General features: G+C 42.0%; 1 protein-coding gene across 2 annotated transcripts in view; it reads right to left on the minus strand.

Moving 5' to 3' along the window:
• The window catches only part of LOC311232865 (ferroxidase HEPHL1-like), a 91,134-nt gene extending 76,085 nt beyond the window's left edge, over nucleotides 1–15,049 (minus strand). For both annotated transcript variants that reach the window (XM_084319696.1, XM_084319695.1), the window contains exon 1: nucleotides 14,832–15,049. In XM_084319696.1, coding sequence (XP_084175822.1) covers nucleotides 14,832–15,028 — 197 coding nt within the window. In that variant the 5' untranslated portion in view covers nucleotides 15,029–15,049. The remainder of the gene's footprint in view (nucleotides 1–14,831) is intronic.
• Between the last annotated feature and the right edge of the window lie 1,061 nt (nucleotides 15,050–16,110).

A 16,110-nucleotide genomic window follows, 5' to 3' on the forward strand; every position in this document is an offset into this window, starting at 1 on the left:
TATGCAGCCATTTGTTTTTGTAACATCTGCTACATCTGTCCCACGTGTTCTTTGCAGCTCACAGTTGTTAGTTCTGCCCCTCTTGACTGTGACAAAAAGGTTTTGAACAAACTTAATGTCATAGCTTGTATTTGATGATATTCTTCTTTGTTATTTACTTGAATGGTTTGATCATTGATTGGTGGAGTAATATGGGGTTCTGATAAACTAAAATTATTTGTTAAAATAACATAAGCTAACATATATTTGTACATTTATGCAAATGAATATGCAATATGTATAACTTGAATAAGTAATAAATACAGAAACACCATGTTTAACTATATGTAAATGTGTAGCTACATTTATTTTACATTACATTAACATCTATACGGTCTTTGGCCCTTTGAGGGCAACCATAATGCTGATGTGGCCCTCTGTGAAAATGAGTTTGACACCCCTGTTCTAGACTCTCCGGTGGTGACGACATTATCCTTTCTTTCTCCCGTAAATTAGTGAGAGAGGGAGAAACAAAATAAAATGCCAACACAGCTCCTATAACTAAACTAACTACTTTAACACTAAACTTAAGCAGTGCTATGACACGGTCTTCGGTGGTGAAAGTAGGGAAGGAGCTGTTTTTTTTTTTTACTTTTTTTTTCTTCTTTTTTGCTTTTTTCTTTTCATGTCAACGTACAGTACGCACAATATATGCTTACCTAGGATTTGACTTGATTCAACAACAAAGCAGTCGGAGCAATGGCAAGCCCAAAACGGTAGAAATTGTAGTTATTTGAAGTTTGGATTATTTTTTTCACGGCTGAGGTAGGTAAATAAAAAGATTTTAGACTAAAGTACCGAAAAAAGGTACCGTTGGGTACCGGTATCGATTCACAAGTACCGTTACCGGTACCGTATCGGTTCAAATGTGAAAGGTACCCATCCCTAGCGTAGTGTCTTGCTTTCACTCCCTGTTGTCCCTGTTTTTTTTCCTACGTGAAATACTCTAGGGAAGGGTACTACTAGCATACTATAATATCATGCTCCACATCTTCCAGTGTTGTTTTCCTGCTACAACTCACACCATGCAGGATTTCAAAGCGAGATTTCTGTTTCAGGGGCAAAAACAAACTACTTTTGGTGGATGTACTGTATTTGGTGAAATAAATAAATAAAACATAATAATCAAGCACCCTCAAAATCTGTTGAAATGGTGAGTACTCGACTAATGGATTACTCATGCCCAATCTCTACTGTATAGGATATGATTTAATATTCTAAATAAATGGTTGGGGGGAGAAAAACAAGGCGCATTAGTTTATATAAACTAGAAACCGAGCAATAAAATGGGGAATTGCTAATTCTGGACTCAATAAATAAGATTTCACTCTCCTGGTCCTGTTTTAGGAAAAGATCAAGCAAATCGTCTGGACAGTGTAGGTTGCCTTCATTTTCGATTGTGTCGAGATTACAGAATAAATAATTAAAAAAGACGAGTAAGGAAAAGATTGTAAAAAGATTGTTAAAATTTTGTTTACACATCAATCAAATTAAAAACATAATAGAAATAATACAATACTAGCTAAACACAAATAGAAACAGTTAGTACATTGTGTACTAAAACAATTAGTACACAATGTACCAGGGTGGCTAAATCAGATAATCGATGGTCAGCGTATGCTGAAGATCATTCCAGGAAGTTGATGCACTAAAACAAAAGGCTGACTTTCCAAGTTCAGACGGTGCACGAGGGACCTTAAGCATGAGTCATTTGAGCAGGTTAGATATGGTTCAAAATTCCAATCTAGCATTGTTGCAATATAAGGTGGAAGCTTTCCAAGAATAGCCTTATAGATAAACAAATACCATTGATTATTACACCTCACTGCCAGAGTGGCAGCTATCAAGCAAAGGAAGCTTTAAAAAGCAAGTAAAGAGGTTACTTTTGGGTACAGGCACAATGCTTGATATATAACATTTTATTATTTTACTAGTCATTTTATAATATTTTGCTATAATGAGGTGGGTTGGGTTGGATGGGTGTGGGGGGGGGGATTATTTATGTATATTGTTTTGTATGTTTATTGTTGGTTTTATTTTTAATTATGTTTGTATTCATTGTTTTGTGTGGACCCCAGGAAGAGTAGCTGTTGCCATTTGTAACAGCTAATGGGGATCCAAATAAACTTAATAAATCTGAGGGCACAATGATAGACTGTGGCCAGGGGTGGAAGGAGCAGCATTTCTATAAATAACATCCCCAACCCTAATCCAACACTGATAGGAAAACTGCTTCATCAATCCCTTTCTACTAAAAATAGGGAAGCTGGCTCTATTTTCTTTGCTCAAAAATAGGGATATGGTATTTAAATGTAAACTTCTCATCAAGCCAGATAACAAGGTACTTATATTCAGCAACTCTCTCAATGTTAGCATAATCATTATTTCTTGCTCAAGAAAACAGCATGCACTTTGTTTTATCAGCATTAAGTATCAGTTTAAGATTAATCCTGTAGCAAAAAAGGAGAGTTGCAGGATCTCAATGGCTAGCTGTACAGAATCAGCAATACAATACACAATAGTGTCATCAGCATAGATGAACTTGACAACCGCTCAGAGAAGAGACAATATCATTAATATATATTTTTAAAAGGACTGGACCTAAAATGTAACTCTGCGGGACACCCTTTGTTACAGACAAGAATTCAGACTGGACATTCCCGGACTTCACACACTGATATGTCTCTCAAACAAATAACTCTGAAACCAATCACAGAATCATAGATAGAGAGCGAGAGAGAGAGAGAGAGAGAGAGAGAGAGAGAGAGAGAGAGAGAGAGAGAGAGAGAGAGAGAGAGAGAGAGAGAGAGAGAGAGAAAGAGAGAGAGAGAGAGAGAGAGAGGGGGGGGGGGGATAGAGTTTAAGTTTAATTTATTTAAAAATAATATTACCCAGGGACAGTGCACTGCACATTAATCAACATCTTCCGTTTCCACATCAATGTAAAATGTGTAATAATTAGCTAATGAGCTAGTTTTCACCTGTAGTCCCTGCCTAACATGCATGCCTTTATGGTGTGGGAGGAAACTGGAGTACCCAGAGGAAACCCATGCAAACACAGGGAGAACATGCAAACTCCACACAGAAAGGCCCCCTTATTCACTACATTCATCTGAACCCACCAATTACTAGTTACTAGGAAGAAAAAGATTTATCAAACTGATGAAGGTTATATACTTTCACATTTGAAGCCTAGTACCAACTTCTTTCTTCTGCCTTTTACTTTTTCTCCCATCCCCCAATGTAGGCCTAGTGATTATGCCAATTCCCCCCTTGTCGTTGCACTGCCCTACTGTCAGTCTGGGGAGGGTGTAGACTACCCTACTGTCAGTCTGGGGATGGTGTAGACTACCCTACTGTCAGTTTGGGGAGGGTGTAGACTACCCTACTGTCGGTATGGGGAGGGTGTAGACTACCCTACTGTCAGTCTGGGGAGGGTGTAGACTACCCTACTGTCACTACCCTACTGTCAGTCTGGGGAGGGTGTAGACTACCCAGCTGTCAGTCTGGGGAGGGTGTAGACTACCCTACTGTCGGTCTGGGAAGGGTGCAGACTACCCTACTGTTGGTCTGGGGAGGATGTAGACTACCCTACTGTCGGTCTGGGGAGGATGTAGACTACCCTACTGTTGGTCTGGGGAGGATGTAGACTACCCTACTGTCGGTCTGGGGAGGATGTAGACTACCCTACTGTCTGTCTGGGGAGGGTGCAGACTACCCTACTGTCGGTCTGGGGAGGGTGTAGACTACCCTACTGTCGGTCTGGGGAGGATGTAGACTACCCTACTGTTGGTCTGGGGAGGATGTAGACTACCCTACTGTCGGTCTGGGGAGGATGTAGACTACCCTACTGTTGGTCTGGGGAGGATGTAGACTACCCTACTGTTGGTCTGGGGAGGCTGCAGACTACCCTACTGTTGGTCTGGGGTGGGGAGGGTGTAGACTACCCTACTGTCGGTCTGGTGAGGGTGTAGACTACCCTACTGTTGGTCTGGTGAGGGTGTGTAGACTACCCTAATGTTGGTCTGGGGAGGGTGTAGACTACCCTACTGTTGGTCTGGTGAGGGTGTAGACTACCCTACTGTTGGTCTGGGGAGGGTGTAGACCCTACTGTTGGTCTGGGGAGGGTGTAGACTACCACCACATGCCTCCTCTGATACATGTGGAGCTGCCTGACAGCTTGGAGCTTCACTGGAAGTGTGTAACACGCACTGAGGTTCAAGCTATGTCTCCCAGATCCCCTCCCTGCTGAACAGACGACCCGACCGACCAGTAGGAGTCGCTGTTACAACGACTCATATCCCACGGCTTCCCACCCGCTAACACTGCTGATTGTGTTCGTAGGAACGCCAGGACCAAGTCGGAGCTACAGCTGCAGGGAATTGAACCCTGGTCTCCATGGTGGTAGGCGAGTGCTTAGACCTCTACACTACCCAGACGCCCCAAGCCTGCCAACTTCAAGAGGACGTAATCAGAGCCAGCAGAACTGGACCACATACATCTTTAACAATTGGTTTTGATAGTCTACTCTATCAGTGAGCTGGATGCAATCCTACCTGGAGGGGAGAGAACCGATGGTGGAGGTAAACGGTACCCTACCCCCCCCCCCCCCCCCCCCCCCCCCCCCACAGTGAGCTGTGGTGTTCCACAAGGAAGCATACTAGGACCGCTACTAATTTATGCAAATGACATGTCGTCAGCTCGTGACTGCAACTTGTTCCTGTTTGCGGACGACTCAGCTTTGCTGGTCTCTGACAAGAACAAGTTACAGGTTGAAAAAACCCCTCAGCTCGGAACTAGGCAAAATCTGCATATGGCTCGCTGATAACAAACTATCATTACACATGGGCAAAACAGAGTCCATTCTCTTCGGTTCAAATAACAAACTCAGCAAGACCGACGGCTTCTCAGTTACAGTGGGTGACAATATTGTCACAAGGAAAGAAGATATTACCTACCTGGGTTCCATCCTAGAGGCAAATCTTTCCTGTGACAAAATGGCATCCAATGTAATAAAAAAAGTCAACCAACGAACTCGATTCTTGTACCGGATCTCCTCACTGGTAAACAAGAATACCCTGAAGACTCTGGCAGGAGCACTCAATCAAGGGTACTACAACTATGCTTGCACGTCATGGTACAAAGCACCTCAAAGGCGCTAAAAACAAAATTACAAACATCTCAAAACAAACTGGTCAGACTACTGCTTGACCTTACTCCTAGAACCCACCTCACCCCTGCCCACTTTGACAACCTAGGATGGGCTTAGAGTAGACGACAGAGTACAGCAACTTGCAATGGGCCTGGTCTACAAGATACACTACACGACCAAGGTACCCATGTACATGTCAAAATACTTCCCAAAGGGTCAGTGAATACCACGATCACCAGAGGGAGCTCCACAAATCATGTTAAACCCAGATTCGGCTCAAACAAGGGACTAAACACGTTTCGCAATTATGCCACATCAATGTGGAACCGAACGCCCTAAACCCAAAGCTGTAAAGGAATGTGAATCTCTACCCACTTTCAAAACCACTCTCAAAGAACATCTACGGGAGACTGCAATTCGAAACTGGCCCCTGTAAATGTCCTAACCCAACCCCTCCAATGTACAGTAAATTACCAAGTATGGTTTTGTCAATATTCAATGTACAGTTTTGCTTGTACAGTTGTACAGTGTCCCCCACCCACCCTCCCCTATATTATTTTTTTAATATATTCAAATTTTATTTTCCCCATTCGAATCCCATGCCCATCGAACGAAGCTTCAAAGCTTCGAAGTATTTAAGGACAGCCCTATCCAATACACTGTTCGAAAGTTGAATTTGCTGCCTTTCGATCGCCACCACACTCAACCAATTGCGTGTTTCGGGTCTCGAGTTACAAGACGATATATCTGGCGAGCCGTCATTTGACAGCAGATAGCCAACGAGCATCCGCTCCGAAAGAGACTGCATACTGGCGGGTGAGAGTGGGGGGAAGGTGGGGAAAGTTGACAAAGAAGTCCGTTGTTGTGACTCAAGCGTCAGAATGAATGGATCGCCATTTCTGATAACTGGGAAAACTACAAATGACACAGAACAAAGCAGCGCGCCTTGCTCTGAATTGTAGGAAAAGGTCAAACATAGTAAGCATGCATGAAAAACTGTCATGGTTAATGGTAGAACAAAGACTAAATGTAAATATCATAATGTTTTTTAGAAATATATATAAGAACAAAAAACCTGCTTGTCTATATGATGAGATACAATTCACAATCAACAGACACAGTTACTCCACCAGGCATGTGTCAATGGAAAGATGTACTGTAAAGATGCCAAGAACAAATGCAATGAAAAGGACTGTGATGTATAGAGCCATGACTGCATGGAATTCCTTACCACCTGCACTAACTAGGGTTGAAGACAAACAGACATTTAAAAAACACCTTAAAAATCATATAAGAAAGAGTGGTACTGTCAGTTAAGTAAACATATTGGGTGATTGAGAAGATGTGTGATTGTTGAACTTAGATTTTTAATATATTTGTATATTGTATTGAGATGTATTGTTATGCTTTAAGTGAACATATATGCCTTGAAACATGATTGAGTAGATGGGTATGTGTGATTGGTGAACTTAGATATTTTATGTGTGATAGGTGAACTTAGATATTTTATTATATAATATTTTTAGGTGTTATTGAGGTGTATTGTATTGTTTTATTGTATTGTATTGTATTAATTGTATTGTATTGATTTTATTGTATTGTATTGATTTGTGTGGACCCCAGTAATAGTAGCCTATGCCTGTGGCAATGGCTAATGGGGATCCGAATAAACTAAACTAAATAATCACACTGTATCTTTACCGGTACGCGTGTATCACTTCCGCAACGGATTTCGGCGGATTTCGGTTTCCAGGTTCGGCTGATTGGCCGCGACGGCCACGTGACACGCGTGGCACGCCCCCGCGGCAGCGGCACACTGAAATCTACGCTCTCTCATCCTGCTTTCCACAACGCGACAATATTATTAAACAGCAGCTCTGTCATTGAAGTGGGAAAAGTGAGCCGTATTGTATATTAGTACATTGCATAGTATATTGTATATTGTATGGTAACTCAGTTACTTCTATTCTGCTTCGAACATTGTACATATGTCTATACTGAACAGCGTGACCTCTATTTTTACTTCTATTTTACATGATATACTATTTTATTGCATACTTATCTTGTCTAGCACAGTCTCTAACAGTAACAGTAAGAAGCATTTTGGATAAAAGTATTCTGTACTTCTGTATGACAACAATGTATGCCTTTCAAATGTTAAATGATAAATGATTAAATGATACACACTGAAATCTATGCTCTCTCATCCTGCTTTCCACAACGCGACAATATTATTAAACAGCAGCTCTGTCATTGAAGTGGGAAAAGTGAGCATTAAACAGCAGCTCTGTCATTGAAGTGGGAAAAGTGATTAAACAGCAGCGCGTCTGCACTCAGAAGATGGCGCGACAATATTGCTCTGGCGTTGAAGTGGGAAAGCGGCAGTGAAGTCCGCGCCGCGCGCGCGTCAACACACAGGCAGCGGCAGAGGCAGAGAGGGCCGTATAGCGGTGCGTGTCACGTGGCCGTCGCGGCCAATCAGGCAAACCCGGAAACCGAAATCCGCCGAAATCCGTTGCGGAAGTGATACACGCTACCGGTACACACTTTACAAAAACCTTTCTCAAGCACCAATTTTTTTATCTATTTTTATAAGATTTTGACCTGTACTACATAACACTTCAGGCTATGGAACCGCAGTGTTTTCCAGCTACCTCTATGCTGGAACTTAAAAACAGGAATCTGGCAACCACTAAACAGAAATGGGAGTACACACACAACTTTTACTTCAGCGTGTTCAAACCTCTGTTACTCTATTTCATTAGCACTCAAAGTGATTCTTCTTTTTTGCTTTAGCAACTTCTGAATGTTACCTTTCAAAAGAGACCAAGTATAAACCTAAGCTTTGCAAAAAGAGTATGCAGTCGTCAAAAACAAAAAAAGAATGGCCCCATTTTTGGGGTAATGCTTAACACATTCCCCGCCAATGACGAGTTAACTCGTTATAGCCCGCCTAGCCTGCATTTTTCTATTGCAGTTTTGCACAATAAATGTTCTTAAAATACCTCTGTACTAATATGAAATATGTCCTAGTAATACAAGAGTACAGTAATAGCTGCCAGTGTTTTACCCCTTCAGAAGCATTTATATAGAAATTTTTAAGATAAATGAATATACCGTGATATATAGGGATGCACCGAATATTCGGCCACCGAAAATTATCGTCCGAAAATGGTTTAAAAATGCCCTTTCTGCCTTATCACAGAATATCACAGAATGTCAAAGAACAGGGTTACGTTCTAACCTAACGCGTTGTTGTGATGACGTATTCAAAACGCGGCTACAGTCACATAACGCTCCAGCTGCAGGGAGGGGCTGAGCAGTACCCACACTTTAGTTTAACACATTAACTGCCACGCTTATATCCATCAATGTATGATGATCACTGCCACCAGTCTAAGCCTATGGAGATGTTCACCTTCTTTGCAGGGCTATAACTTTTTAAATTGTATTGCTAAATTGACATTACTATGGCCCATTCAACATCAATTATCTATCGTTCAGGATGTAGGAACGTTATACTTTTTCATTCATATATTCATACGAAAATACCGTCTAGATTAGAATATAAGTATGTTTTATCGTTTTCTGCAGTAATTCCTAGAATGCTAGCTATAGGCCTAAATGCATTATATAGATTATCGATTGCAGTTTATTCGCGATACACGCTATATAAAAAAATCCAACTGAATATGATCCTAAACGTTATGCCTCATCATGCGCGGATGAAAGGGGGGGGGGGGGGTCGTTTATAATTCCGTGATCGTCAGTAAATGCTTTATGTAGTATGGGTGATATATTGATCAGAGCGGTTTGCATTAACACTTTAATCGCCGTTGACGCTGAAACACGTCTTTCCCCGCCATGCTCATTCTGCCGAAGACACTGGACAGCGTCTTTGATATCAATATTTCAAAAATCTGTGATCGAAATCATATTTCTCCCCCGGAGACATGAAATGTACTGTTGAGTCCCTCTCAACTCTACAACGGTTCAAGAGCGCCATCTGGTGGCCGATCGGCGGATCGCCCAGGGGAGAAACAGGAAGTGGAAGCTGGTGCTCATTTCAATTGGGTCCGATCACTCGGTAATAGTCCCAGGACTCGAGCTGATCACAACGGATAGTGATCCGTTACCAATAACTCGATAAACAACATGATTTGGACGTATATCCTATTATACAACCTGGAAATGGATCGGATATTTCGACATCCCATAATAGAAAAAATTCTGTTCCACGCTCAGCTCCCAACGGCGAGAGGAAGCTACGGTGAGTTTCAGCGTTATTTGTTAATGTCTTCGATACTAACTGCTCTGATGATCATATCACCCACACTAGATGAATGATATAACGTTGCCCACGGAATTATAAACGCCCATCCGGTCAACATCAGATCATACGTACTAACTCCTAGAACCACGTCCAGTTGAAATTTTTTATCTCGCACAGATTCCTACCAAACTGTATTTGATCATCAATATAATGCATTTAGGGCTATAAATCAAGTTCTGGAGAAAGCTGCAGAAAACGATAAAAACATACTTATACTTTAGACCGTATTTTAGTATAAATATGTGAATGAAAAAGTATAACGTTGCTACACCCTGAACAATAGATATAGGACATTGAATGGGACATAGTAATGTCAATTGAGCAATACAATTTAAAAAGTTATAGCCCTGCAAAGAAGGGGAACTTCTCCATGTTAAATAGGGCTGGCGAGGGATGGTAAATTATGAATTTAACCCCGGCGATCAAAGTGTTAATAATAATAAACAATCATGCTGAAAGTAGCGTTACTGTCCTCTTACCGTTCGCCGATGAGACTGGAGGAAAAAAATCCCACTTATTTGACGTTGATCGACTAGATCCATTTCCGGTTTGTATGGCGCAATAAACGCCCAAATCATATCGATTATTGAGTTATGGCAGCGATCCATATACACTGATGTGTGTCTAGAGTCCCGCAACAATATGTGACTGCCGGACGCATTTCCCAGATGCACGGAGATCACCAGAGATGCATTTCCGGTTGTAACTCGTCCGTTCATCCACCAGGCGGCGGTATTGAAGTGTTGCACGGTTGTGCCGAGTCCCACTGTCTCAGCCGAGGCTGGGTGAGGGAATTATGAATACCATGGCGAAAAAATGAAATATGATCTCAATAACGTTGTACGCCGTGGAATGGCGGAATTCGCATGACCTTGAAACCTGTCGTACAACGTGATTGGCGGTGGATGTGTTAAGAAGCAGCTCTTCAGTCCTGCGTTCTACAGCCTGTGATGTAAACTCCGCGAGCAACGTGTCCAATAAATGCGTCTTTAACATGCTTTATATCCTCGCCATTACTATATGCCCATCGCGGTTAAAAAAGTTTTTAACTAACTTTAGCTACTAACTAAGTTAAGCTATAGCTAACAACGCTTCCATTCCTCTTTCACTCGTCTCTCGTAAGCTACGTCATCCCCCGCTAAGAGTCATGGGAGATGTAGTAAATACAACAGTCCTTCCATGTAGGCTAGAACGCCGTGAATTATGACTCAGTAGCCACGACAGTAACATCAGTCTACTCTGCACTAGTATTCATTTAGAAATTGCAACTTATTAGACATCATTTTGTCATTATAGGTACGTTATAATTAGGGATGCACGATAATTATCGGGCCGATATCAGCTATTATGACGTCATCCCGATAAACCTGATAAAATTATTGATAGCTCCGATAATCAAAAAAGTTTTTTTACTTTTTTCTTTTCATGCCAACGTTCACACGCACAATATATGCTTACTTAGGATTTGACTTGATTCAACAACAAAGCAGTCGGGGCAATGGCAAGCCGAAAACGGTCGAAAATGTGGTTATTTGAAGTTTGGATATTTATTTTTCACAACTGAGGTAGGTAGCTTTTTTAGAGACTAAAGTACCGAAAAAAGGTACCGTTGGGTACCGGTATCGATTCACAGGTACCGGTACCCTATACTGACAAAGCACAATACCTGTTGGTTTTTAGTTCACTCATTGTTCAGGGAAACACATTGTTAATGACATTGACGGATTGTGAATTTTGTGATTGACTCAAATGATATTTATTTGGAAAAATAAATATAGTCACTTTATTTGAAGAGTCAAAACTGTTCTCTTGGCTTTGTTTTGTTCATAGTATAGTATAGTAACGCTCATGTTATGATAAATCTGGTTAGGTCAAAACTACAGGAATATACATTAAAAAAAAATATATATATATATATATATATCGGTTATCGGTATCGACCTTGAGGAGCAGAAAGTTATCGGTATTGATATCGGGGGCAAAAAAATCAATATCGTGCACCCCTAGTTATAATGTCTCTAGCCACTCTACACTCAAAATGTTCTTAATTTGAATAGGTGGAATTCAAAACATACTGTTTATCACATATTAATAGACAAGATAGATTGACATACAGTTTTGAGTTGCATCTCAAATGATTCCTTGTATGTGGCATCTACTGTTGACCAGAGGTGTAGAAGTGTGGGGGTGGGGGGTGAAACTGACTACTCAGGGCCCCAAACTGGGGGAGGGCCCTCAGAAGGTCTGGACTAAAAGATGTATAAAGGTTTTACTTTTTACTAAAAGGTGTATATGACAACTCAGAAACAGATCAGAAACTGATGTACCACACAGCTATGTGAATGTCAAAATCAGATTAGTATTTAGATTTAATTAAGTTCCTACACAACAGTGGCTCGGGAGGTAGAGCAGTCGTCTGGTAATCCGGAGGTTCTCGGTTCGATTCACGCTCCTCCGGGCAGCGTGTCGAAGAGTCCATGAGCAAGACACTTAACCCCTAATTGCTCCATCGTTGTGTGAATGTGTGAGTGAATGGGTAAAATGTGAGGAACTTTTGTGTGAGTCCCGTGGATCACACCCCTCAATTCTCCTTTCATCCCTTTTCACGTGAAGTAAATGGTTGCTTTTTTATATAGCGCTTTTATCCAAAGCGCTTTACAATTTGTTACTCACATTTGACCCATTCACTCACACATTCACACACCGACGGCGGAGGGAACCATGCAAGGTTCCAACCTGCTCATCGGGAGCAATTAGAGGTTAAGTGCCTTGCTCAAGGACACATCGACACGCTGCCCGGGAGGAGCGGGAATCTAACCGGGAAACTCTGGATTGCCAGACGACTGCTCTACCTCCTGAGCCACTGTCACCCCTCTAGACACTCTCCAATCCACAGATCCCAGGACGTCTACTTGTAAGGATAATCTGGAATCTTTTTTTCTAAACCTGGCTGCTCCTTTGATTACAGAGCCATTGACACCTATTTTTTTTTTATCTTTCTATCTCAACAGGAAGATGTCCTTTAGTGTCTGGAAATATGCCCAGCATGTGATCCTGTTGCATAAAGGTGGTGTTAGAGATTATTGAAATAATTACTGTCCTGTCTCCAAGTTACCCTTCTTAGTGAAAGTTTTGGGAGTCTAGGCCTAATAATAATAACTGAAGGTGTGCCACAGGGTTGCCTCGCCTTGTTGTCTTATTGTTATGATTTTATATGCTGTGTGATTTGATGTGTCGTTGTTTTTTTGCTTATTTCTGTATGTACACTCGACGTGACTGTAAATGAGGAAAACCTCAGTTGCCGTTTGAGTTTAAATAAAGGTTTGAAATGAAAATTAAATGAATTGCAGCTGGGGAGAGGAAAGGGCCCAGACACGACCTGTGCACAGGGCCCAGAATTTCTTGCTATGCCGATGCTGTTGACCTTGAGCCCCTCCCCCCAATAATCCCCTGCCCCCAACCAGCCACAGACCCCAAAACAGGGCTTAGACTCCAAAGGTTTAAAGCCAAGAGACAATAACCTGTATCTCAACAGGATAAACACCTACTTTGAACGTGACATGACACGTTCAAGGTGGATGTTTAGGCTATTCCTTCAGTTTTTCGGTAGGACCTTTGGGGGGCCTGTTATTGACACAAATGACTAAGCCCTTTGTAAGAAAGTTAATAATATAAATATAATATAATATAAAGTTAATAACAGCGAATAACACAGTCTCTGGCTTAGGGGCCCCTGAGCCCTTGGGCCCCTGGGCCCGGTAGGTAATCCATCCCTGTATCTGCAGGTTCTTCACAGAAAAAAAGATCAAGGAACATTAACTTCCTGTTTGTAATGTGCTTTGCATAATCTTACCAGTTAAAACAGTCAAAAAAACGTTGAACTTCCACCTTTTTAGACCAAATTTTACCAACTTGATCATACCTGTGGTCTGAGCAATGGGGCTTGTCAGTTTAGTTGTCAGAGTGATCCCTCAGAGGGGAGCATGTCTATGTTCCCCGGGTCCTATGTTCCCCGGGTTCTATGTTCCCCGCTTTGATTGATTGATTGAACATTTTAGACCACCAGCCCTGATTCCAAACTCTAACCTTAACCAGTTCGAAAGAGGGCCTAAGCTTAACCGTTCGAAACAAGGCGGACATTAATAATTAATAAAATAATAAAAATTTATAAAATGATCAATCTATTAATCAATCAAAGCAGGGAACATAGAACCCGGGGAACATAGGACCCGGGGAACATAGGGATGATCCCTGTCAGAGTATAGTCTCTTATTTATGACACATGATCAGTCTCTCAAAGTTCTTGTTCCTTCCTTTTATAGACATAAAATAGTTTGTACGTCAAAATAGCTCAAACGGAACACACACAATCCCATTCACCCTTGAATTTTGTTTAACTACCAGAAAGCTAGTGAAGAAGACTGTAGTTAAACTGTTAGTTGAATTGCCTATAGTGAAATGACTCCCGAACACTGTATGAGTGGAACCACCACCTCTTGTCGAGACAATTGATGTTCAATTAAACAGACCCACCTGCCACCATAGTTCATCGGACTGACGTTTAAAATCTGAAATGCAGTGCTATTCCCAGTCTGACCACCCTTTTCCCACAGGAGTTCAGGAGTTCAGTGTGAACGGATGCGACATACTTACAGGGGTCATCATGGGGCCTGCACTTAGTATGACTAATGATGACCCCCACTACAGTATGTCGCATCCGTTGATTGATTGATTGATTGATTGATTGATTGATTGATTGATTGATTGATTGATTGATTGATTGATTGATTGATTGAGAACTTTATTAACAGATTGCAGAATGGGTATACAGTACAGTACAGCTCAATATAATTGTTAAGGGGATGCAGACCAGAGAAAGACGATCGTCTTGTTTACATCAGGGTCCCCCATTTTCAATTCATCATAACATAACATATATGACATACACGACATACAGACAGTACTGCTACATCTATACATTTATGACACTGTACACGTTCACACTGTACTTACTGTACGTATAGGGCAGAGCATACATATAGTACTAATCCTAATGAAACGTTTAGAATAATATAAGTCTATACTGTTCATTCATAGACTATACTGGCCCCTACTCCATCTAACCCTACGAAAAGAGAGAGAGCAACGGAGCGGTCAATCAGAGCCCGTTATACTGGTGGTCACAAAACCATCACCTAACTAACCCACCCCTGCCCTCCATTTTCAATCACCGTGACAGCCTCCTATACAACACGAGGGTTCCATCATCACATTCTGTCACATCATCATCAGATATACAGTACTCACTCGTCTTGCGTGATGTCTTTTCCGTTGATGAGGTTTGTGCCGTTTGGTGCGTAATCCCAGTTGTCCTCTATGATCCCGATGTAATAAACCCTCTCGGTGCCGCGGTGGTCACTAGTCTCCGCGAGGTGCGAGATCATGAGCAGGAGACCCGCTGCTGCTGCGAAGCGCCGCGCTGCTGCTGTCCCAGACCCAGGCATGATGTCTGAAGTTCACGAGTCCGACCGTCTCATCGGAGGAAGAACCGTGTGTGAAGTTTTGGTTTCAAAAGGAACACGGGAACACATCGTCCGTTAACGCCCCCCATTCAAGCAGCACGTAAACAGCGTGAATTCCAGTAACCGAAGCCGCAGCTGATAGGGAACAGTCCTGCTATTCAGCGGTGTCTGTCTGTCTGACTGACTGACTGTCTGTCTGTCTGTCTGTCTGTCTGTCTGTCTGTCTGTCTGACTGTCTGTCTGTGTGTCTGTCTGTCTGTCTGTCTGTCTGTCTGTCTGTCTGTCTGTCTGTCTGTTTGTTTGTCTGTCCGTCTGTCTGTCTGACTGTCTGTCTGTCTGTGTGTCTGTCTGTGTGTCTGTCTGACTGTCTGTCTGTCTGTCTGTCTGTGTCTGCCTGACTGTCTGTCTGACTGTCTGTGTGTCTGTCTGTGTGTCTGTCTGACTGTCTGTCTGTCTGACTGTCTGTCTGTCTGTCTGTGTGTCTGTCTGTGTGTCTGTCTGACTGTATGTCTGTCTGTCTGTCTGTCTGACTGTCTGTCTGTGTGTCTGTCTGTCTGACTGTCTGTGTGTGTGTCTGTCTGTCTGTATGTCTGTCTGCCTGCCTGTCTGTCTGTCTGTCTGTCTGTCTGTAGGTAGGTAGGTATTTATTTAGACATCAAAACATATACAGATCATTACATCACATATTTGCTTTTGTCAAGGAGAGGAACGAAAAAGCCAATGACTTATTTACATCGTTGTCCCTGGAAGTCAAGGATGCTTGATACATACACATACAACTCATTACAGAAAATCATTCTCAATTATTACATTTGAATAGCAATAATGGCACAACCCTTAATTAATACAAACATGTGCATTTGTTGAGACATGTTAAACTAGCCGTGAGTCTGTGTATGTTTTGGTTTCAAAAGGAACACAGGAAATCGTCTGTTAACCCCCATTCAAGCACGTAAACAGCGTGCATTCCAGTAACCGAAGCCGCAGCTGATAGGGAACAGTCCTGCAGTGTTAGGGTTAGGGCCGTCTGTCTGTCTGTCTGTCTGTCTGTCTGTCTGTCTGTC

Source organism: Notolepis coatsorum, assembly GCF_963971535.1.
Source record: "Notolepis coatsorum genome assembly, chromosome: 8".
NCBI lineage: Eukaryota > Metazoa > Chordata > Actinopteri > Aulopiformes > Paralepididae > Notolepis > Notolepis coatsorum.